General features: G+C 41.1%; 1 protein-coding gene and 1 pseudogene across 1 annotated transcript in view; both read right to left on the bottom strand.

The window, feature by feature from the left end:
* Positions 1-25,949, bottom strand: part of Ankrd28 (ankyrin repeat domain 28) — a 79,195-nt gene that overhangs the window by 7,230 nt on the left and 46,016 nt on the right. The window contains exons 13-27 of the mRNA XM_032919302.1: positions 24,012-24,080; positions 21,996-22,136; positions 18,714-18,825; positions 17,038-17,064; positions 14,742-14,816; positions 10,173-10,374; positions 7,327-7,414; positions 6,873-6,990; positions 6,573-6,792; positions 5,205-5,292; positions 5,025-5,108; positions 4,287-4,432; positions 3,412-3,494; positions 2,987-3,069; positions 1,614-1,705 (exon numbers count right to left, since the gene is read on the bottom strand). Coding sequence (XP_032775193.1) covers positions 1,614-1,705; positions 2,987-3,069; positions 3,412-3,494; positions 4,287-4,432; positions 5,025-5,108; positions 5,205-5,292; positions 6,573-6,792; positions 6,873-6,990; positions 7,327-7,414; positions 10,173-10,374; positions 14,742-14,816; positions 17,038-17,064; positions 18,714-18,825; positions 21,996-22,136; positions 24,012-24,080 — 1,628 coding nt within the window. The remainder of the gene's footprint in view (positions 1-1,613; positions 1,706-2,986; positions 3,070-3,411; positions 3,495-4,286; positions 4,433-5,024; positions 5,109-5,204; positions 5,293-6,572; positions 6,793-6,872; positions 6,991-7,326; positions 7,415-10,172; positions 10,375-14,741; positions 14,817-17,037; positions 17,065-18,713; positions 18,826-21,995; positions 22,137-24,011; positions 24,081-25,949) is intronic.
* Positions 19,478-21,013, bottom strand: LOC116914908 (annotated as a pseudogene).

A 25,949-nucleotide genomic window follows, 5' to 3' on the forward strand; every position in this document is an offset into this window, starting at 1 on the left:
AGAACTTAACATGTCCTGGCATAATTACACATGCACTGGACCCTGAACTCTTCTAACAGACACTATCAGTGAACACAGATAACAAAGATGATCCTTTGCTCTTACGGAGTGTATACTCATTCTCATGGAGGAGACACACTTCAACATGGAAAAAAGCACATTATATTTACTAAGTTACATAGACAGTTTTACTCAAAATAAGAGAACGCTGATCAGGTTGAGTGGGACTAAGAAATCTGTGACACAAATAGGTTAGTGGTTAAGCTTTCGAGGGGATGGAATTTGAGTTATGATTTGAAACAGGTGAGGGATTTAATCAAAGAACACCTGCAGATCAGAGTGTTCCAGGCAGAAGACAGAGCTAAAACAAGGATTATGATGTCTGTACTGATTCCATGGTAGAGGAGCTGGAAGGGAAAAGCAAGACAGAAAGGACAAGCTTGGGAAGGAGTGGAATACTTTGTAGTTCACTGTGAGAACTATAAATAAACTGATGGGAGAAACATTTCTCATGTGTTTTAAGAACTACCTGTGAGGGCAGAAGCCTAGAAAAGGACAGACAGTGGACTTACTTTAAAGGGAGAATCAAGCATAGCTGGTGGGCTGCACACTGGGCATGAGACACCGAGGACAATCCCTTAAGCTATGAAGAAGGGGATTGTTGACAACTGAAATCAGGAGGGCTGTTGGAAGGGTAAGTCTGCAGAGGGTAAGGAAAAAGGGCTGACAGTTCTATTAGACATCTATATGGTATTATAATTAAGCAGCTAGACAGACATGAATGCAGACACTGGGGAAGATCATTCCTAAATAAAAGGTTAGCAAGTCTCAGCAAGGAGTTTTCACAATCAAGGGTAGACAGACAAGAAAAGCAGCAAGGACTAGGACTCTCCAACATTTGTGTGGAGTCCCTAAAAGCCAAGTGAAGAAAGTTTAGCAAGAGGAAAGGAGTACTCACATGCTCAAACTGGCCTGCCAAGTGAAACACGATCTGACCTGACACTGTAGAGAACCGTCAGGGACCCTGACGAGAAGTTTCACAGTGTGGTGGGACAGAGGCCTGCCTGCCTACAGAAAGCCAGTTCCTGAGTAGTCCTGCTGCAGTGGAAGACAGAGTGGCAGCTGGGAGAGGTTGTGAGATCAGTGGTTGTTAAGGTGGCAGATCTCTGAGGGGCGAGAGGCTTGGGGTGCAGTTCAGTGGAAGAGTGCTCACAGTACTTGATTCCAACATCACAAACACGCAAAGTGACATTAATAGGGAGTGATGGCTAAAGTGATAATCTCTAACAGGAAAACAGTGACAGAATTGAATTTAACAGTAGAAGGACTGGCTTTGTCTACAAACAAGACACATTAGCAGGCTTTGGTAAATATCTGTTAAAAGAACAAAAACTTGAACAATAGTGGTGAGCAAATAGGAAATATCAAGCTTGATCTAAAATAAGATATGCGAATTCAGAGCTCACCTATCAAACATACGTTTTTTGTTCCTCTTGCTCTTATTTCTCTACTACATAGAACTCCTCAATATTAATTTCAACACTCTTCTTTGCACAATAATAAAACCCACACCATCGAAAGCTGGCCAAGGGCCGGCCATGGAGCCTGCTTACCGTTCTCATCGACGGCAAGCACACTTGCCCCTTTCCCCAGGAGCTCCTGGACCACCATTGTTAGCCCGTTTCGGGCAGCAACATGCAGAGGTCTGTGGGGAAAATTGTACATTGATGTGTAGTGAACGCATAAACACACACCTGGCTGTCAACAAACACTTGGCCAAGTCGTGAAGACCTAGAGATACAAACCTGAGCTCCCCCAGCTCTCAGTCAGTGAAGACAGGAGGGAGAACAGCACCTCCACAGAAAGCACAGCCTTGGTAAACTCCTATGTACTACCTGCTGGGCTGGATGTTACTTGCATATATTGTATGTAGTCTTAAGGGCTGACCATCGGTATTGGACTGATGTGCTCTTCCCTACAGAAGAACATTCATACTCTGGGTATTCCTTAGGCACTAGTGGTGGTTTTTTGGAAGGGGTTGAGCCTCCTGGCTTTCCCTGGTCCACTTTGGCACAGCTGTCTTTGTCCTTGTTGAGGTCATGTTGAGGCAGTCATTGTGGCAAGATTGTATAGGTGCAGCTTCTGACCTTACTACACGGTACACTCTTACAAAATATTCCCTGGCTCTGTGGCTCTCACCATCTGTCCGCCCCCTTTCCCACAATGCTCCCGAATCCCAGGAGCAGGAGTATTTTATACATGTGTCCATTGGACTGGATGAGCAACAGTCTTAATTTACTGTTTTAAGAAATGAAGCTAACGAATACACTATAAGACTATAAACTTTTATTCTGCAGTATCGCAAATTCAAATAGTCTTTAAAAGACGTTTACTGGCCCAGGGACTAACATTTGAACCTTTGAGGGATTTGACTAAACCTAGAATGTGAACTATTCCAATCTTCTTTTTAAAACCAATGGGAGACATGGGTTTAAAATCTCAGTCCAACTCAAGTCTTACTGCTTATACTCAAAGGCTGATTCTTTCTGAAACCTTTTTAAGCTTATAACACACACACACACACACACACACACACACACACACACACTCTCTCTCTCTCTCTCTCTCTCTCTCTCACAGAGACAGAGCTTCTTATCGTCATATAGCTAGTATGAACAGCACTTTTCAGCTGATTTTGATAATACACAGAATAGCACTACCTTCCCTTAGAAAATTATATGAGCAGACTGAGAAAAAAAAATCAATATTAAATGTTGTAATTTTAAATCACAACAATGTTGCAAAGCTAAAAAATATTTTAAATATTAGAGCTTTTAGCTATATGATTTCAGAAATGAGTTCTGACAATTATAAAAATTATTCTTTAAGTGGTTTATAACTGACCTATTTGTCAGTTTTAAAAGTGAATCTACCTTTTTCTAAAATTGTAGAGATCACTAGATTTAGTTAGACAATCAGTACTCACGTTTGCAAGGCTGCGTTGGTGGCATTGATGAGGTTTCTATCTGTTATCTTTTCCAGAATTAACAAGGCACTAGTTTCATGACCCTAAAATTGTGGAAAATAGCTCTTAAAAAAAAAATCACACAATTAAAAATAAACATATAAACCCAACCATCTCTAATATTTATACAATATTACACATATACACAATTTTTCCAGGCTAATGTCAAGTATTTACTCACAGGTATTAGAAATGGAAATAAGAAGACAAGTCAATATGAAGTGCTAAGCTTGTATTTGAAAACCTAGTGAGCCAACACTCCCCTGTAAGGTCACCCCTACCTAAGTAATCATTAGGTTTGCTTCCTGCTTGTGTTTGTTTTGGTGAACTGGAAAAAGGCCAACGAACAGTAACCATGAGAGTCTACCCTTAATTGATGCGCGTACCTTGCCACAAGCCAGGTGGAGGGCGGTGTTTTTGCTCTTGTCCTGCAATGTCAGATCTGCACTGGCGCTGCTAACCAGCATCTCTGGAGGAGAGAGCACATCAGTTCAGAAGCTTACCAACGTTCCCTAAGCTACCAGAGACTCACTGTAGAGTTCAGACTCTTACCAACGTTCCCTAAACTACCAGAGACTCACTGTAGGGCAATGGAGACACGGAGCAGAACACATCCCTCCCACAGATACTTAACTGCATATAAACCCTATAACGCATATTACTGTATAACTATAGGGAACTTATATATAATAATCAACATTTTGGAGTATTAATACACTTCAAACATTGTTTTATATGCTCTAGATTTATAGGAACTTATTCAACCCTCACATGATTTATTTCAAGGAGATGCTGTCATTTTTCTTTTTTTGCAAGTGAAAGAACTGAGGCAGGGGGCTACCTAATTAGATCTAGGACTCATACTCATGCAATCTGATTCCATAGCCAATGTTATTAAATCATGAGGTTAAAGCTAAAGAAAGCTTTTCAGCCAGCAAGGGCAATGCTCCAACATGAAAATGTGGAAAGGTGAGAAGCACTGGAAATCTAAGTCACACACAGGGAACAGAATACAAAGAATTCTTACGCAGCTCCCCCTTTCTCCCCTTTTTTAATTCTAGGGTTGTGCTTTACTACCTAGTCCGCCGTGGCCTTCTACTTCTAATCTTCTGACCGGTACTTGGGCAGCTGAGTTTATAGCAGCAAACTAAGCTTGGCTCGAAACAATGTTTCCTTTCTTATAGAGACACAATGTAACCAAGGCTGACGCTCAAACCAGAGGCAGTTTACTGCCTTAGCCGTCTCTAACCAGTTTCTTTACCAACTGTATTGGTCTGTCCGTTTTCTGCAGCCATCATGAGAGGGGTTTTTCCGGTAGAGTCTGCAGAATTGACCTGAGCGTTCTGGCTGAGCAGCAGCTGTAAACACTCCACATGGTCTGTGAAGGCGGCGGCATGGAGAGGAGTCCTGGGACACAGTAAAATAGAGGACAGAAGCTAAATGGCACACACACTGGAAACAAATATTCCTTAATTTACAACAAACAGTTTTCAAGGGTTTACTTAGTATGTTACAAAGCATTGCTAAGAAACAAGCTCGATGGAACTGAGTTCTAGTTCATATATGTACTCTACAGAATCTAAAAATCTTCAACTATCAATTGTCTAAAATAAGGATGAACTGCATAAGATTGCTAATACTGTTATCATCAAAGAAAACCTAAAAGAAATGCTTACCCCCAAACTATTACTTATTACCATTGTTGCACTGACTTTTCAGTCTGTAATCCAATTTAGAAAACTGTTAACTTTTAAGCAATTTTCTCTGGTTTAAAATCATAAATTTCTTCAAACAGGAGAGTAACCTTTATATTTTGAAATAAAGTGATAAAAATTAAAATTCTCTAATAATGTAAAAATTTTAAGATGATAACTTACATTTGTAAAATCATGTTTTCAATTAGTTGTGCGTTCTCTACAAGCTCTCAAACAGAAGGTTGACAGCTGCTGTATTTTCTCTTATTGAAAGTAATACTGGATGATACTAATTGGAATCCTACCTTCCCTTTGAGTCTGGGGCATTCACAATGCTAGCTCCTAGAGTATCAATAAGCATTTCAGCAGCTCCTTCATTGTCATTGATCCTGGACAAGAGAACAAGGTCATCAGTCTCACAGTAACGATGTTTCTTAAAATGAACAATGTTTCTTGAAAATGTGATTCACTATGGCTTTACTTACACAGCACAATGCAGTGGACTAAAAGCATTTCCATCTATTTTCTGGAAAACATCCTGTTCTAAAAGTAGTTCCACACATGTCTCATGACCTAATAGGTATATAAGAACTAGATATTAAAATACAATACATATTTGCAACAATCTCAAATACATAAAAGTACCTAGAAGGAAAAAGTTTAAGTCCCTGCTTGAACCTATCTCCATTCCTTAGCCCATAACTAATATAACTAATGATCTCAAAAGCTCGAGAAAATTTCTAGGCATATACACCTGGCCGTACACTTATTTTTCTTTTTCTTTTTTACAGCTCAAATCGTTTATTTTTGCAACTTTTCTTTTCAATTAATAAATGGTATGTACCTTTAGGACAATTTCCTAAAACACTAGGTATTATAAAAAAAGGGCAAATATACTGACTTCTGAGAGAAATATGCAGAGAGTCTTTAAAAAAAAGCAACCTTAAAAACATAAAACAAAAACCCAACAAAATAATGAATCCCAAGCAAAACTTGAGATTCTCTTAGCCTGGGAGCTGGTTCTCTCCTCTCCTACGGATTCCCAGGAAGCAAATCTAGGTTGGCAGGCTTGGTGGCAAGCACCTTTACTTGGTGAGCCATTTTGTGGGTCCCTCCAAATGCTATTCTTGTGACGATTTCTAAACTTCTCAGTTCCTGTTAACAATGTACACATTACCAATAGCCGTAGCTCACAAACCCTGACTGAGACAAGGGGAGCCACCGTCATCTGAGTTGGCAAGGACTACTCTACTACTCTTTCCAGGAATCGGCACCGGGCGGAACCGAGCCGACAATCTCACTACTTCTCTTATACTTCAGAGAGTTCTTTCTGAGGGTGCTTAAGAGTCAAAGAGCTGGATAATTTTTGAAAGGAATAGATGAAAATCAAAATACTCAAAATTATATAAGCATATGACTATATAAACTGAAATTCTAAACTTTAAGCTTAGTAAGTATATAGTTAATTCTTTGAGGCCAGCCTTGTCTACAAAGAGAAACCCTGCCTTAAAAAATCAAACCAAACAAACAAACAAAAAAAAAGATTTTCATAAAATTCACATCAGTGGATACTTTCTCAGTATATTAGACTCATAAAATGTTAATTCACACTATAAAAACAATCTGAACTTTAGTGGCAATGTATGGCAATTCCTTTGACACAGAGACAATCTGGATACTGTACTATAATTATTAGATATCCACCCAATGAGTTAAAGAAAAAAACTGTAAAGGCTTATCTCAAACACTTCTGAAAATGAATGACTTCTCTTTAGCAAGGTAAAGGACCTTTTTTCCTTTACTTAGTACCTAGCAGGCAGTCACTCAATACAGGTGTTTATCTGATACTTAACCATTGTAGCAAGCCCAGTGAAGTGCTGTATACCCATGATTGTCTACTACGGCTGGATTCGAATCCATGGATGTTGCTGACTGCAAAAGGGCTCCTAGAACACCAATGTGTCCACAGGCTGCCGACAAGTGTATGGGTGTCCGACCCCTGCTGTCCCGGAGTAAGCACTTAGCACCATGTTGAAGTAACGCGTCTACACACTCTTCATGGCCTGTCACTGCCTGCAAAAATAATTTGGCTGTATTAACTACACTGTGTGGGGGGAGGGCACATAATGTATTTACGTTAAATTTTGGCTCACCCCTCTGTGCAATGCAGTCCTTCCCCACTTATCTTTGGCATCTACATTTGCTCCTTTATTCAGTAGTGAGTATACACAGTCCGTGTGCCCGTTGAGAACCGACAGCATAAGAGGTGTCCTGAACAATTACAGAATTAGGCTTAGTGTTATCACTTATAAAACAGCAGTGGTGTGATGGCTTTATTTTTCATATATGTACTTTTGTGACATAACTTTGTGTATTTAAATGAAAACCTGTTTGACATTTTCAGTTACAAACTGATATATTTACTAAAATAGGGCCCAAAGTATTAGAATATTTGTTATTTTAACATCAATTTAAGAGCAAATATAGTGGCACATGACTATAATCTCAGCATCAAAGAGGGTGAGGTAATGAGATTATGGAATGGAGGCCTGGATTATATATTCAAATGCTGTCTCAAAAAAACATTTACAAACTATTGAAACTTACTGTCCATTTCCATCTTGAATATCTACTGCATTCTGTGGTTCTGCGTTTCCTATTAATAACCGTAAGCATTCTGAATGACCATTTGTTGCTGTAAAGTAAAAAAAAAATAATTTTAATAAATACAATATAACAAAGATAGAGTAAGCATATCTTTCAGAATATAATTTTGGGACAGTTTCACTGAACCCATTAAGTACCAGGACAGCACTTGTGCAAAGTAGGTTTTATACTATATTTGCTCTTAAGGGAGCTGTATCTGTTCACAGCAAGTAAAACACATACTCCACACCTATCCCTTCATCATCCTCTCTGCTGACAGAATCTTCATTTTATTTACAAGAGTGACCTGTCTCCAGCCAAGGGGTGCAATCAAGCCAACTATATCAGACCAGTCACAGACAAGCCAGTCCTATCAGTCAGATTTCCTTTCTAGTGATTAGCTGCAAGATGAGTACAAGGTCTGGAGCCAACCACTAAGATACTGAGAAGGCAGATAATTTTAATTCTGATAATGAAGGCCCTCTTTCTAAAATCCTAGTTGTGGCCCTGTAAAGCAGCAGCAGCGATCCTGTGACACAAAAGCAAATGGTCGTAAGGCCTCTGATGGCACGCAGAGGGAAGGCAGTGTGGAGCGCCCATGGTGGGACTGTGCCACTCTCTAGGGTGGGATCGACTCCAGCAGGACACATTTCGTTAGGTGATTTTTAGCTGAAAAGAATTCCAAATGGCACATACATACTAGATGACATATTTTATAAAGAATGCTTTCAGACACCTTAAAGGTTAACTGGCAGGCAGAACCACCCCTCCACGTCGAAGGAAGCATTGACAGTATATTATATTTCCTGCAAAAATCACGTCCTGCCACACACAATAAACTTAAGTAGGGAAATATGCAAGTGACAACATGATTCAGAAAGGAAGGCTGTCTTTATGATTCCTAAGCCCCTCCCACAAAAAAGTAATGAGAAAACTAGGTGCCCAATTGTCTAGAGTACTTTTTTTTTTTTTTTCTGAGCAGACTCTCATGGAGCTTGGCAAACCTCAAACTCACTGTTTATTGAAGAGCGACGGGGTGAACTTCTCATCTTTCTGCCTCTACCTCCTAAGTGCTGAAATCACAACACAACTGAGTACAACCACACCTTCTTTATGTGGTACTGGAGACAGAACTGCTGACCTTTCTGCCTGTCACTATAAGCATATACTACCACTCCCTGTTTTACGTGTATCAGGGCTTCATACATGCTAGGTAAGCACTCTACCAGCTGGGCTGAAGCCTGAGCCTTTCTGCTGTACCTTCTCATAGTCACGAAACTCAAGTCCGCTATAGAAACTCATCCCTCAAAACCACCCTCACCCAGTCTGTATGCTGCACCCTGGCAACAGCTCTTAGCTTAGTAATAAACTTGGGGACAGATCAAAGAGTTTAATATATAAACACACACACACACACACACACACACACACACACACACACAAAGGGTGGGGGCAACAAATTCTGTTTAAAGCTTTAAATTAGTTCTGTAAATATTTCTGGTTACAATATAATTTTGTAGATGAAGATTTATATGGCTCTGCTCTTATTCAGAATAGAAAATGATTTCTTATTTATACCACTTGGTAGTTTTAACACACATACTTATTATGAGAGTTTAAATGTACATTAAAACATTTGTTTCTAACCTTTGTCTAAATATCCAATAATTTTTAAAGCTTCTCTAGGAGCAGCAGTATGTTCTATGTTTCTATAGTCTTCTAAAATGTATCCATTCCAAACAGTATGAGTAGAACTTAATACATTTGAGTGATTTCTTAAAAGATCACTCCGTAAACACAAAGTGAACTGAATCAGATTACATAAAGATAGGAACTAAGAAAAATACCTGACTACTATTTTTCTTTTATTCTCTCTTTTCCTTTTTTCTTTCCTTTCTTTCTGTTTTTTCAAGACAGGGTTGCACTGTGTAGTCCTGGCTGTCCTGGAACTTGTTCTGTAGACCAGGCTAGCCTCTAACTCAAGAGATCCTGCCTCTGCTTCCTGAGTGCTGAGATTAAAGGCATGAGGCACTACCACTTGGCTTGACTACTATCTTTCAATTGTACTAGTCTCTGACTTGTAGTAATCCTGTAAAGAGTTGGGAAATATGTGTCTTCTATTTCTATACTGCTATACATTCTATACATTCTATAGTCATTTCTATACGGCTGGTACTAGTCATTTCTGATTGTTCCCCTCCCCCTCGACAGTCTTTTCTCACACACCAGTAACTTGGTTACAGATTCCTGCATTTTTCATACATTGCCAACATTATAAAATGACAACTGGGGTAGTTCTTGCAGAAGTTAACATTCTGTAAACTTTTTTCTAAGCATTTACTGCCGTGTACTAGACTAGTGAAACAAGCAAAAACCTCTATTAGGGCTAAGAGATGGCTTAGTGGCCAAGAGTATGTGGTACTCTTGCACAGGACCTGGGTTTGGTCCCTAACACCGACATAATGGCTCACCCATAACTCCAGCTCTGGGGGATCGGACACCTTCGAGTTTTCGTAAACACAAGGCACATATGTGGCACACATATATATTCATACATAAATATGAATTCATACATAAATACATATGTAAAACATTCATACATATGAAACTCAATTAAGTTAAAAATAAAAAGATTTATTTTTAAAACATTAATGGTTGCTATTTAGAGTACAAGTTAATCTAAAATTCCTTCAGAATACAATCATTTGACTACTTTACTTAACATAAGTAGTAAACATAATTACCAGGAGCAGGACAAAAGTATATTAAGATCATAAGTAGCAAATCAAGTATAATATTTGGCATACCTGCTGCATGGATAGGTGTTCTCTTCAAAACGTAATCTTTTACGAGGATTGAAGCTCCCTGATTAATGAGTACATCCACACATTCAACATGGCCCTTAAATGCTGCAAGATCTAAGGGTGTTCTGCCGCTACTATTCCTTACATCGAGATCTAACAAAGACTGTACCAACACTTCCAGGGCCTGATGGTGACCATGATAAGCCTAGAAATAAAAATATGGAAGTTAGACCAACTCCCTCAGTAGATCCCTCTCCCCTCATCTGCCCCCAGTTCTGGGGATGGGAACTAAGGACTTGTGTGTGCTAGGGAAGGAAGGAAGGAAGGAAGGAAGGAAGGAAGGAAGGAAGGAAGGAAGGAAGGAAGGAAGGAAGGAAGGAAGTTTTACCAGAGTTACATGTCCAATACCCCACTGCACTGGGAAATGTAAAGTAAGCAAACTTACTTTTATATTCTTACGCCTGACATAATATAAAGTTCTACAGTTCAAAGCCAGAAAATTTAAACTATAGACTTTGTAATAGTCATCAGTACTCTCCCATGTTAAGGAATACACACTCTATAAAAAAAAAAGAAACACAAGCGACAGGTGGTGACAATGCCTGAATGGTGGCAGACATCCTAACGTGGGCATGACATGGAGTCACTGGAGCTCTGGCTGTTAAGGTAGGACTAGAGCTCATGCTTTTCCTCAGCATAGTCACGGGGACACTGCGTCCTTGACAGAACTTACTAGACTCAAATCACAGGACAGAAGAGTAATCTGAGATAAGCCAGAGCTCAAGTCTTGACTTCTCATATCCTCCTAAAGCAACTCCTTCTATTCCATAATGTGCCAGAGCTCAAACATAAGCATATCTTCCAGCACAGAAGTATTACATTGAGATGAGACCTGGTAGAATATTTGTCAGGTACTGTGTTAACTGTGAGAAACAGTGAGACTTAAAGAAAAAAAATGGAGCTCCCTTCATTACACAGCCTAAAGAAACTTTGCAGACGATTCATTTTAAAAGTCAAGATGTTAATGATGCATACATTATTTATGGTGTACAGGATACTGTATAGGGAACAAAGTGATAAGCCTCAAATGATAAAAAAGCAGTATTTCTTGTGCAAAATATCCAAAAGGTAGGCTGGCAAAATGGTTCTGTGAGTAATGGCACTTGGTGCACAAGCCTAGTGACCTAAGTTCAATTTCCAGAGCTCATGCAAAGGTAAGGACAGAATCAAATCATTTATGAGATGGATGAAAATGGGGTACAGAGGGTTCAGGATATCTACTCTGAAGAAGGAACGAAAAAGTTAGAGAGTATAAACACAGAAAACCCAGTCCTACTGATGTCTATGTAGAAGTTTAATGATCTAAAAGGTTAACCATTTCAACGATTAAAGTGAGTGTAGACAATAGAATGCACTCTAGACTCAGACACGAATTTGCTTGGCAATATAAAGTGAGAGAACTGATGCTACTCTAAGAATGAGCTCTGAGGAATCACTGGACGAAGAAGACCAATATAAGCGAAAAGGAGAGAAAATGCTAATGCTTTGTGATAGGGCTCTTCTCGTCAGCAGCTTCTCTACAGGACCAAAGGAAAAGCATGCATGTCTAGTACCAACAAATTTAGGAAGAAATAACACTTTCCTAAAACCCATTCCAGTGTTCCACTTTATCAGATTGAAAAGGTGAGTTAAAAAGAATAATAAAAGAAAGTAAACTATTCCAACTAATTTCTGAAAGTTTCTTAGGATGAGATACTGTGGTGGTTTGAACTGGTATGGCCACCATAGACTCATGTGTTTGGATGGGGAGTGGCACTATTAGGGGGCGTGGCCTTCTTGGAGGAAGTGCGTCACGGAGGAGGCGGGCTTTGAGGTCTCCTGTGCTCAGGTTCTAACCAGTGTGGAACAGTGTCCTCCTGCTGCCTGCAGATCAAGATGGAGAGCTCTCAGCTCCTTCTCCAGCACTGTCTGCCTGACACTGCCATGCTCCCACATGATGGTAATAGACTACCCCTCTGAACCTGTAAGCCAGCCCCAGTGAAATGTTTCCCTTTATAAGAGTTGCCTTGGTCATGGTGTTTCTTCACAGCAATGGAAATCCTAAGTAAGACAGATATAAAATGCAAAATTTTGCAATATGATCACATTTCATTTAACTTAATCACTAAATTGCAAAACTGTGCCCATTTAAATATAGAAAGCCTAAAGCCAAGAGATGGAGCATTCTAAGTGTCCACTGATAAGCTGACTGAATCCAAAATGCAGTAACTGTGTAGTCAGTCAAATTTATGGTAGCCGCCAGAAGGAGGGGAAATACACAGCTACTGTCTTAATAAATTTAGAGTTTCAATTTTTAAGACATAAAAGTTCTAGAGTTGTAACACAATTGAACAGTACTCTAAGAGATGCTTAAGAAGTTCATTTAAGGGGTTGGGGATTTAGCTCAGTGGTAAAAGCGCTTGCCTAGGAAGCGCAAGGCCCTGGGTTCGGTCCCCAGCTCCGAAAAAAAGAACCCCCCCCCCCAAAAAAAAGAAGAAGTTCATTTAATGGGGAACACGGGGCTGTAATGGCAGATTATGGGAGTTTCAGATAAGGGACTTCAGTTTAAGGCTCACTTGTGAGTAATGAAGAGAGGAAGAACTTGTCAAACTGGAGAACACAAAAGTAACATCAGTAAGTTAGGAAGATAGTCAGTCCTGTGACAGACTGCAAGACTGACAGAAACCACTGACGCCACTTGTTGACTCTCTACCAAAGAGTAAACCTAGCCCCTAGCAAGTGCCCAAGAAATGACTGACAGTGACAATGCAAGAGATGCCAAGTTGTCTACTTGGAAAGCTCCCTTCTTCTCAGCAGTAGGAGGAGCTACTTCTCCATACTGACTTACGTTTTCAGACCTGGTAGAAGAGACAGGGAAGAAGAAAGCTTTAGAATACCGCATGGCTAGGGCTTCTGTCAAGGTGACTCGAGCTAGAGTTATCGAGGACCGAGCTTCAACTGAGAAAGTGCCAGAGTGAGATCTTGCCATAGGCAAGTCTGCAGGACATTTTCTTAGTGATGTGTGAGGGCCAGCCCACTGTGAGTGGGTCCACCCCTGGGCTGATGGTCCTAGGTTCTAAGAAAGCAGGTCAAACAAGTCAAGGGGAAAGCTGGTGAGCAGCACTCCTCTGTGGCCTGTGCATTAGCTCCTGCCTCCAGATATTTGCTGTTTGAATTTCTGCCCTGATGGCCTTCAATAATGAACTATAATCTGGAAGTATAGGGAAATAACACTTTCCTCTCTGCAGTGGTTTAAATGATAATGTCCTCCACAGACACATATTTAAATGTGTGGTCCTCAGTTGGTGAACTATTTAGGAAGGATTAGGAGGCGTGGTCTTGTGGGAGGACTAAAGTTATTGGGGATGAGCTTTGAAGTTTCAAAAGCTCACACCAGGCCCAGTCCTGCTTTCTCTGCTTTCATATTAGCACATGAGCTCTTAGTTTCTGCCTGCTTGTCACCATGCTCCCTGTCACGGGGTCATGGACTCACCCTCTAAACTATAAACAACTGTAAACAAGTCCCCAGTTAAATACTCTCTTCTATTAAAGTGCCTTGGTTATGGTGTCTCTTCTCAGCAATAGTAACAACAGTTAAGACATTCTCCTAGTAGCTTCTGGTCACATTGCCTTACCATTGGTACAGAAACTTTTTTTTTCTTTTTTTTTTCCGGAGCTAGGGACCGAACCCAGGGCCTACAGAGCTAAATTCCCAACCCACTACAGAAACCTACAGAGACCTTACTGGTAATTTAGATAACTAAGGTGGGGGAGGGGAGCAAGAGGCAGAAAGATTCAGTATGTCAGTGTTTGATTGTATGCAAGAAGAAAATTAAGATAAAAAGTTATAGAACACGTGAAAAAGAAACAAATGGATTACTGAACTTCTGGTGATTCTGTTAAATGAAGTTCTGTACTTAGTACCAGGGTCATATAAATATCTGGTCATGTATCCTGCTCTTCTGATATTAAAGTCCTCCAACCAAATTTGTTTTAAAAATAAATTTTTAGTATAGAGGAGCTAAAATGGGTTTTACTTAGTTTTTCCTAATCTCTGTGTCTCGGTGACTGGCACTCAGGAGGAATCTGAAGATCGATGGGAAATTAGAATATGCACCCAAATCCTCCCACAGTGAGAGTGAAGTAGTACTGACTCCACAATTAGCCAGCACTCATGGCCACATGCAAGCCAACAACTGCTGAAATGTACAGAAACTGGGTGGTGGTTATTATTTGCTTAACAAATTATTGTCCTCCTATGGGGCCAGTGCATTTTAAATTCATGTCAAAATCACATTTTCTTACTTAAAAGCAGGGCTTGAGGGAGCCAAGAAGCACTGTTCCCTCAAGGAGCAGTGTGCAAGGGAAGCGTGAAGCAGATAACTGAGAGTGCACTCAACGCGCTCTTAAAAGCTCTGATCCTGTGGTAATTACTATACCAACCAGGTGTCTAGAGCATGAGTGAGTCAACACAACAGGTCCTGGAGACCTGTAATGAGCTACCATCGAGCTGGTTAAGAAGGCAGTACTTACAGCTAAATGTAAAGGGCTTATTGTCGCTCTGTTATCTGAATCACTCAACATGTCTGTTCCCGAGGTTTCCATTAACTGAAAAAAGAAGAGACACAAAAAGTTAGAAAGAGACATTTAAACATGTTAGGAATGATACTTTTAAATATTTCATAGTGGCTACTTCCCCCATTCCTCACTCCAATCCACTGTAGAGTACCACATTAAGTAAGCCCACAGACAGGAGAACTAGTACAGTAAGATGTGGTGGTTTGTAAATGCTTGGCCCAGGGAGTGGGCATGATTAGGAGGTATGGCCTTGCTGGAATAGGTGTGTCACTATGGCGTGGGCTTTAAGACCCTCCTCCTAGCTGGCTGAAAGTCAGACTTCTGCTAACAGCCTTCAGATAAAAATGTGGAACTCTACGCTCTGCCTGCATGGACACTGCCATGCTCCCACATTGATGTTAATGGACTGAACCTCTGAACCTGTAAGCCAGCCTCAACTAAATGTTATCCTTTATAAAACTTGCCTAGGTCATGGTGTCTGTTCACAGCCATAAAACCCTCAGTAAGACAGAAGTTGGTACCAGGGACTGGGATATTGCTGTGATAGGCCTGATGATGATGTTCTTTGGAAGAATGTGGATTTTGAGACTTTGGATTTGGAAAGCAGTAGAATGCATTAAGTGGGGCTTAGTGGGCTATCCTAGTAGGAATATGGAAGACTTTGTTGCTGAGGGTTATTTGAATTGTGGAAGCCTGGCTCTAGAGGTTCCAGAGAATTTCAATATATGGCCAACAGACTGGTTTTGTGATTTTTGGTGAAGAATGTGGCTGCTTTTTGCCCTTGTCTAAAGAGTCTACTTAAGGCTAAGGTAGAGGTTTATATCAATTGCACTGACAGGAAGTCTCAGAAAGGCCCAACATAGACTTTGTTCTCTGGTTAAGTCTCATGAAGAGCATTTTGAACACGTGTACGAGCTGAGAAAGGAAGAATATAAAGGGGCACCAGGAAGTGAACTGGAGCTGAATCCTGTGTTCATAGATATTAAATTGAATTAAGAGAGTGGTGACCTTGAAGCAAAATCCCACCTAGTTAAATTTAGGTCCAGGCGCGGAAGCACCCAAGGCTAAGGTGGATATTTATATTAATTGAGAGGCCATGGAAGGTCACTGGTAAAGATGTAGCCCCGGCTGCAGTTGACAGCCCAGGATTGAAGGATTGAAGGGGGGTCATGCAAAGGAGTTGAGTCTGGGCACCATGAAGAGAACCTATGAGACACTACTGGTGAAGCCTAGTTATAATGGGGGCCCCAGTACCATGGGATGATCGCCAAGAACAGCAGCAGCAATGGAGTGGCTCAATCTGAACTTAGAGTGCTACAGAGGGCAGAGCTGGAGACGCCAACCTATCTGGAGGAATCCAGAAGATCATGTGTGGATCCCAGATACTGAAACAAGACGCTGTAACAATGAAATTGCCTTGGAGACCCCAAGATGTTAAAGATGTCAGAGACGTAGGCTATCTGCTGAGGAAAGAAGTGTGTTGCAGTCAATGAAGATGAGAAAGGAGTTGGAGATCTGAAGACTGCTTTGCCATCAGACATGGAGATAAAGAGTTTGCAGGTTGCCCAGCTGGTTTCCTGCCTTGCGTTGGGGATTACAGTTGAGTGATTGGATGGATCTCAGAAGAGACTTTGGACTGCTAACACTGTTGAGTTTGCGACAGACTATGGTGGCTTTGAGAGTTGGACTAAATGTATTTTTTATTATACTATGGATAGATAGGACCCCATAGACTCATATGTTTGAACAAGCCTAAGGGGTCCAGGGAGTGGAACTATTCGGAGGTGTGGTCTTGTTGGAGTAGGTGTGTCACTGTTGGTGTGGGCTTGAAGACCCTCATCCTAGTTGCCTGGAAGTCAGTCTTCTGCTAACAACCTTCAGATAAAGATATAGAACATTCAGTTCCTCCTGCACCATGCCTGCCTGGACGCTGCTATGCTCCCACCTTGATGATAATGGACTGAACCTCTGAACCTGTAAGCCAGCCCCAATTAAATGTTGTCCTTATAAGAGTTGCCTTGGTCATAGTGCCTGTTCACAGCAGTAAACCTCTAAGATAGAAGAGCTTTATTAACTAGGTGCCTGGGGAAATATTCTTCCATCAGGTAAATGCCTTCCCTTACTGAACACACATTCTTGTCATTGTCTTGGTTTCAGTGTCTAACTTCCATTCTATTGAGAACAAAGAAATACACTATCTTGAATGGCAATAGCCTATTTTGAATGTTGGGGTGAATCGATCGATACTTACAACATCTAAAGGGGTTTCACTTGCAATCTGAAATAAAAGTTAGAAATGACATTTTACAAAGTTATATAAAAATATATTTGACATGTTTATTGATACAATGCTTTATTTGTTTTAAACTCATGCTTTCTTTGCCTCCAGAAAGGATGTCTTTCACACAGGTATCAGACACTACAGTAGACAACACATCTACATACACAGCCTAAGATTCTATTGTAAAGAACCATAGCAATCAGTGAAACATGGGCTATTTTTATAATAGCACATTAAATGCTATATCAAATATATTGACTAACTTATATACCTTCCTTGAATTTTATTTTCTATTGAAAGGCAGCAATGTCCATTATATGTCTGTAAAGGAAACTTTAACCTGAAAGATCTGTCCCCCAGTTTATTTTAACTCATTCCTTCCCTTCAGGTTGGCACAGGAGGGTGTGGGATGGTGTGTCGATTCCAGGACAAGACCACAGCTGAAATTCAAGCTTAGACGCAGACACAGACTATCCTTTATTAGGAAGAACTGGGAAATGGAAGGTCCTTGCAGAGTTCTCTAAAACATGGGACAAATCTAACTCTTCCAGAGGCTTTTATTTTTTTATTTTTTTATTTTCTTTTTTCGGAGCTGGGGACCGAACCCAGGGCCTTGCGCTTGCTAGGCAAGCGCTCTACCACTGAGCTAAATCCCCAACCCCTTATTTTTATTTATAAAGTAAGATAATGTTATATCTTTAAAAGAAATATGGAAAACATGTATTTAAAAGGATAGAAGTTGGGCTGGAGAGATGGCTCAGTGGTTAAGAGCACTGACTGCTCTTCCAGAGGTCCTGAGTTCAAATCCCAGCAACAACATGGCGGCTCGCAACCATCTGTAATGGGATCTGATGCCCTCTTCTGTTGTGTCTGAAGACAGCAACAGTGTACTTATAGATAATAAATAAAAATTAAAAAAAAAAAAAAAAAAGGGGGATAGAAGTAAACGCAGTAGACCTGGCTGTGGACTAGCCGGAGGCTCTGAAGCTGTAGGTAGTCCATGGCGGTGGGTAGTGTGCCTGCATGAACGGAATCCCCAGCACCACATAAACTAGCTGTGATGGTGCATCCTTGAATCCAGGAAGTGGAGGAACAAATGTTCAAGGTCATCCTCGGTTATATAGCTGGCTGGAGACCAACCTGGTTATGTATCTCTGTCTCAAGCAATAGCACACCATTTTAGGGGCCTTCTTCACAGACTTATCTGCTTTGTTCTTGTTGTTCGTGGTTTGCTTGTTTGAGGTGGTGTCACTATGCTGTCCTGGACTCAAGCCAGTGTCCTTCCTCAGCCTCACAATTAGGACTGCAAGAGTACACGGCTGTGCCTAACTTCCCCTCAAGAGGTTCAACACTGCATCACTTAGACGGCGTTTCCCCGTAGCACAGGCCGGCCTACCACTTACAATACTCCTGCTTTGGGTTCTCCAGGCTAAGGTCACAGGTGTGTGCCACCACACAGGGTTCAGTGACTTAATTTTTTTTTTCTTAAAAAACGAAAAGAGAAGAGTTTGAAGCAACCATGAATTTAAGAGGTAAATGGAGACTGATAATGTTAAAGAACAAAAACGAATCTTTTCTAGATTATGTAGTGTCCTTTTAGTTATTAAACAATCATACTAGTCCTGTCACGAGCATCAGGACCTTACCAGTTGAAGACACAGACGGTGACCATATGCAGCTGAGTAATGAACTGCATTGTAGCCTTGCTTGTCCCGGATCCCAGGATTTGCATCGTTTCTTAGTAAGTATTCCAGGCACCTACACGCAACAACAGCAAAATGAAGAGTCTAGAATTTACATTTAAATATTTTATTATAAAAAACACTGCAGCAATTAAAAAAAAATCATATACCCAAATTAACCAGATCCAAAGACTATAAAACTCAATAGACTTTTCTATACGCTCAGAATAAGCATTCGGAATGGAAGCTGTGGAGCTTTACACTAGATTTTATAGCTTTAGCATCAACGTACTTTTATATACTTACCCACCTACGTTCATTTGGGACCCTGTGTGTGTGTGTGTGTGTGTGTGTGTGTGTGTGTGTGTGTGTGTGTGCGCGCACGTGTGCATGTGTGCCTGCGTGTGTGCGTGCGTGTATTTGGGACGAGGTCTCTCCATACAGCTCTGGATGTCCTGGACCTCTATGCAGACTAGGCCAGTTTGAACTTAAGAGGTCCTTCTGCCTTTGCCTCCCACCATGCCTAGCCTTTCCATCTACATCTTAAGCCTACCTACATTTTAAATACTGGTAATTATTCTCTTGTTATTAATATTTTATACTCATGATTATATAACTATTGTAATCAAGCTTTTTTTTTTTTTTGGTGCAACACTAAGACTTTATTTCCATAGAGACCATTAGGCCAAGAGTGGGAGGCTCGCCCAGGCTCCAGCACCACCGTCCCAGGACATGAGCTCTTCAGAGGCATCAGGCCCCAGAAGGTTCTTGGTTCATACAGCACCATGCAAGTACAGAGCTAAGAACTTCTTGAAGGTCTCTGGCTGGAAATCCACAGGCCCAACAGGTTGCATCAGCACCTTTATTTTGATGACTGGGCGACACCAGAAGTGCTAGTAAAGGAGCTGGTCTGAGTCTGTCCACACCAAATTCTTGACACCTCACTAGATGCCAGATCTGTGGTGTTCAACTCCAACACCAGAAACTGGAAGACACGGACATCGGTGCCCACGCTCTGCATGGCTATGGGCTGCTCCAAGACTCTGGCTGTGTTCCCATAGAGGAGCCTGGCCTGAGCCAGGGCATTTGGGAAAGCAAACAGGCGCATCTTAGCCCTTAGCTGTTCTGGAAGAAAGCGCTGTGGCCGTAAATTGGCCTTTCCCAGGATATACAAGGTGTGGGGATGGGGATAAGGAGAGCCTTCCCAGAATCCTATGTCATCCTTTACTTCCTAAACATGGCACTCTTGAAGATTGGTGGTCGGAGATGTGGGATGGAAGGTTTCCAGAACATGACTTCGGGTAGCTTCAACCTCCTCTCTGGAGGCAATGGGGGGCAGGGGATCCTTGGCACTCAGCATGGTACTACTCGTACCTCGGACCTGAAGGAGAAGAGACTCGATTCCAGGTGGTGGCTAAGGAGCAGTTTTGGGCAGAGGTCCGCCTGGCCAGAGAAGGGTGCTTGACAATCTGGACTTACACAGCTGTAGGAGGCTGTCCACAATGAGCGGGCAGTAAGTCTCTCTTGGGGATGTCCTCAGTGGAGTGCCAGAGCCGGGCATGAGAAATGATATCCAGAACACGTTGTTCTTGGTTCTCGATGTGATTGGTTGGATCATCAACAAGACTAAGCACTTTCTTGGGGAGACTCTCTATTAACTTAGTCTTAGTAAGCCAGAGACTTAGAGGGTGCTTCATACCCTCAAGGAGTCGACAGCGCTGGTGGAAGACGTAGCAGGGTTGCTCCTTGTACAGAGGATGCTCGTGGGTTGGGCCGCACAGTGGAACCATGGGTCATTCCAGCCGCGCTCCCACGGCCGGAAGATCGGCTTCACCAGCCACAGGACGAAGTGCTTCTTGCCCTTGTAGTAAATGGGCTCCAGACCAGGGATCTCTTACACCCTGTCCAGGGGCCGAGGCTCAGGCTTCCACTCATACACCTCGCGTTTCGGGTCCCCGTAGCCCTGGAGGCCGAGCTTCGCAGAGCCAGCGAGTGCCCGCAGAGCAGCCCGGAGGCCAAGGCCATATCGACTCAGGTCTCCTCGATACCTCTACCTGGACGAGGTATTCAAGCCTTAATAGCTTTGTTGTTGTTGTTGTTTTGTATTGTTAATTTGTCAGGCTTTTAACAATGAAAGGGCCATTTATATAACTATTTAGGAAGAAATGTTAAGTCTAAATGATGACCACTAGTCTTATACAATAGGGATATTATATATGTCAGGTACATTCACAGATAAGTCTGTTTATGATAATTACGACCATTTTCTTAACTTGGTCTAAATCTCTAAAGTCTTAATTTTGTTTCAAAGTACAGGCTAAATTAATGTATAAACATTCTATGTAATGATAATACTAATAATGCTTTTGTGTTTGATAAATCAAGGTATAAGGTTTCTAATAATAAAATTCATAAATGCTTTATCAACCTGATATTATCCAAACTACAACTGGTATACTGTCTTATAAGCCGCTAAGCCATACACAGCAGACTTGTAAACTGCTGTTGTTTAACATTATACAGAAGCACGGTTTCTGATAATCCAACAGTACTCTATTGAGACTAAATTGGACTTGAATGTGTGTGTGTGTGTGTGTGTGTGTGTACATGCGCGCGCGTGTGTGGTGTTATTCACTTATTCAGACAGTAAGGCTCAATATATATGGGTTATAGTTTTTGTTTTTGAGACAGGGTCTCTGTGTAGCCCTGGCTGTCCTGGAACTCCCTCTGTAGACCAGGCTGGCCTCAAACGCAGAGACAGGCCTGCTTCTGTCTCTCAAGTACGAGGCTGAAAGGCAAGACCACCACTACCTAGCAGTATAGTTCCTAATACCTTAGTTCTGTAGTTAAAAACAACATTTTATTTTTAATTGTGTGTATCTGTGTATAGGCACACACATTGTGATGCTAATCCTTTTTTCCCCTCTCTCTACAGAGTGAGTCTCAGCACAGGTAGGGCTACATAGAGAAACCCTGAGATGAAAAACTACAAACCACAAACCAAATAAACAAATACTATTTTGCAGAAAGAATGAGAAAAGATTACCAGATTTTTCAAGTAAGGACCAAATACTTGGAAGGCAGCAACAGCTAGAATTTAGTAATAACTATTAAATGCCTTCATTTTATAAACTGTGGGTTCAGGGGTGATGATAAAAATACATAAAGGAAACACACACTTGCAGTCCCCATACAAAGATGCCAGTTTACAGGGACAGCAATGCTCTCCTGCCCACATGGACTTACTTGCCGTCTGTGTCTGACGTAGCTGCATAGTGCAAGGGCGTGCAGCCTCTTTCATCGAGGTCGTTCACACTCGCTCCTGACCCCACAAGAGCAAACAGGCACTGGTAATTGCAGTTGGCAGCAGCATAGTGAAGTGGAGATCTTTTGTGACCAAATTAGAAATAAGAATAAGATAAAAGTCAGGAAAACACATTTGTAAACAGATCACAGCTAACCCTTACGCCACTCACTTAGTTACTACACTACACTCCCAAATCAATTACAACTGCCATGTTCTGCTTAGAAATGCAAGAACCTTTCATTTTAATAAAGCCTGTCTTATATGAACAGAAATGCCCACAGTCCACGTCTTGAGTGGTAACAGCAGGAGCTGGAAGAGCTGTCATCACACAGGCCTCACGATGATGCTAGTTTCTGGAGCTAATGTACTGGTTTAATCTCTGAAAACTGAATAGTCACAGCTAATTTCTCTGTAATTACTAAAATTACACGGGATGTTATTAAACATGAGTAACTATTTTAGGATGATAAAAAAAGGTGATTCTATGATCTCATTAAATGAAAAACAAAAATTATAGTAAGTTTAACTCAGAGCTCCTTACAATGTATTTTCCCCCTCTAATACATTGACTTAGGAACACGGTAGCAAAATATTATTTTGCCTTATTGGATAATGGAGTTTTTATTTGTCTGAGAGAGGGTCTCATGCACTATGCATTCCTGGCTGGCCTAGAACTTACACACATCTTCCTCCCGAATGCAGGAATGGCTATGCTGCACAGCTGTTACAGAGATTTTTAAAAATGCAGCTAACCCTAGAAATAAAAAGCTTTTAAGCCCATAATAAGAATATCAAAACCCTCTAGGTTATTTGCTGCATGGAATGTACAAATAATTACAAATAAAAAGAAAATTAGCTGTGAAATTTCACTTTTGTAGGTCGTTCATTCCTTTTATTAGTACATTTGAACTCAGTCTATCCCTCAGTATAGCCACACATCTTCTCCCCAGGACAGAGTCATGCATACACAGTTTTTACCAGCTGACACACAGTGCTTAGACTGTCATCTACATCTTTCTTTGCTGAATGGTTTTAATGTATTTTGTATGTCTATTCCCACTCTAAGTAGGAACAGCTAATAGAAGCTTCAACCGCTATTACTATAAATGCTACTAACAGTAAGGCTAGACAGTGAGATTTTTGTCCTTTTATAGCTGCTTCCTGCAGATTGTATTCAGTGGGGTACATGGATGTGAATAAGAAGAGAAGGAGGAAAATATCACATATATATTTGTAACCTATTTTTTCCCTTTAGTGGGATTTCTCATTCAAAACGAAAGACTTGGAATAGCTCTAGGTACTCTTGATTTTTTTGACGCTACATTGGTACAATGACATTTTAAATCTCCATGCCATAGTTGTGGGAAATGGACAATTATTATCATCAAGAAGATCAGGGATGGCACTAGAGAGAAGGCTCAGCAGTTAGGAGCACTGGCTGCTCTTGCAGTGGACCAGGCTTGAAAGCTCAGCACCCGCATGGTGAGCTCATAATGGTCTGGAACTCCAGGTCCAAGGAATATGGTATCCTCTTTTGGGCCCATGCGTACTGTGTACACGTGGTTCACAGGCATACACGTAGGCAGAATACCTACACGGATAAAACAGATCCTTAACTTATAACGTAAGAGAACAGACGGAGCCTAGACTGTAAGGAGAACCCAACGAAAAGATGGGTTGAGACTGGTGTTAGAACCCACTGACTTCGGCTGTCTGGTGCACGTGTGTGCTCTTTTTCTGTTCCTTTCAGCAGTGCTAGGGAGCAAACCCAACCTGTGCATTTGAGGAAGATAAGGCCATACCAGGCCCTCCTTCAGACTCTTTAAGTAATCGTGATCACAACTCAAAAGATGCTATGTAACACGCAGTTAAATTTCACAAGTCAGTTAAAGGTCAAGCAAGTCATTGAATAAGCAAATTCAATCTCACTCTACAGGAGCTAAATCACAGATTACCTTCCAAATTTATCCTTTTTGTTGAAGTCTGCACCAGTATTCAGCAGAAGGTTTAGGCACTCCAAATTTCTAGTCAGAGGGAAAGAAGAAAAGAGTTTGAAAGTATAATTGTCAGTGATTTTTATGATAAAAATGGTAGGCTTAAAGAAGTATAAATGAGGATCACCTCACATTATATTTAGCATTTAAAAAGTGGTATGCTGGCACAAAAGAAATAAATGAATGAGGGGTTGGGGATTTAGCTCAGTGGTAGAGCGCTTGCCTAGGAAGCGCAAGGCCCTGGGTTTGGTCTCCAGCTCCAGAAAAAAAAAAGAACCAAAAAAAAAAAAAAAAAAAAAAAGAAAGAAAGAAATGAATGAATGATGTTACCGTAGAAAAGGAAGATCACATTTTTTATAGGGGTTTAACCTAATCCTGCTTGTATTCTAATGCTAATTCCCTACCCCCCACCAAACTGGTTGCCCCAGAGAAAGAGAGTCCACACACAGATGTAGCTAAGTGACCTTGCACCGCCCAGTTAACTGTGATTGGTAACTAACGATGTCAACTGCCAATAGCTGGGCAGAGAAGACATAAGTAAGTGGGGTTCAGGCTTGCAAGGCTTGCAGGAGGGAGGAGGAGGAGGAAGAGGAAGATCGTTCAGGAGGGAGCAGGAAGAAGCTGCCATAGGTTAGGAGTAAAGACACTTACATTACTCCATGTGGGTTGGCCAACTGGCGCTAAGAGCAGCCCAGCCGGAGTGCAGTAGAGAGTCAGTAACAACTCCGTGTTATTGACAAGAAGGCAGATTCTAACAGCACGGAGGGCAGGCAGCTGCCCAGCTACCATGCTGTTCAGGGACTGCTGCTGTGTTTTTATCTGGGAATTCCTAACTGAAGGCAGGGTAGAAGCTCTGGACTCAGGATTTAAGTAATTTTCTACCAATATTTATACTTAAATGTCTTAAATTTAAGGGGTTTTAAAACAATAAATTAAAAAAACAAAACAAAACCAAGTAACAGAAAGTCCTATACCTTTAAAACACATAATAACAGCAAGTCAGTTTCCCCCACTGTCTCCTATACTATCATTATTTATTCAGACTGAACCTCAGTTAAAATTATAAGACATTCTTATATGCTTATTACAGATTTTTATAAACCAACATCAACTTTGTATATTAAAATGAAAAGGATGCCTGTTGACTTCTCCTGTAGGCAAGTTACATTCAAACTAGGTTTTACTGAAATGTCCTCTGGTGACCTTAGAAGAATAAAGAAGGGATTCATACATGTTCAATTCATCACTGTAACTTTGACGTGGTGGCATTCTTAATTCAGCACAATTGTTCTTTGAAATCATAGGAAATATTAAGGAATCATTCCTAGAAATAACGTGCTCACAAAATGTCCCTTTTGATGATTCACAAACTAAATGGCTTAACACAAATCTAAATTATCAGAAGCATTAGGTAACAGATACTTCCAGAGAGCAGACGTTTGGTCACTGAATAGAACTGACTGAGCAGCTTTCCCAGAGTTGTTCTTATAACTTAAGTGCAGACAAGGAGGATGCTACCTGTTTGTAATTCCAGCACTCCAGAGGCAGGGGTTGGAAGACTGAGTGTTACAGAAGTCTTAGCTACAAAGCAAGACTCTGACTCGAAAATCTATGGTGATGGTTTTGGGGGAGTGAGGTAACCCAATCACTGAAAAACACACATGGTATGCACTCACTGATAAGTGGATATTAGCCTAAAAGCTCGAATTACCCAAGATACAATCCACAGACCACATGAAGCTCAAGAAGAAGGACGACTAAATTGCAGATGCTTCAGTCCTTCTTAAAAGGGGGAATAAAATATTCATAGGAGGAGATATAGAGACAAAGTTTGGAGCAGAGACTGAAGGAATGGCCATTCAGAATCTGTCCCACCTGGGGATCCAGCCTATATATATA

The sequence above is a fragment of the Rattus rattus genome, chromosome 13, assembly GCF_011064425.1.
Source record: "Rattus rattus isolate New Zealand chromosome 13, Rrattus_CSIRO_v1, whole genome shotgun sequence".
In the NCBI taxonomy this organism is placed as follows: Eukaryota; Metazoa; Chordata; class Mammalia; order Rodentia; family Muridae; genus Rattus; species Rattus rattus.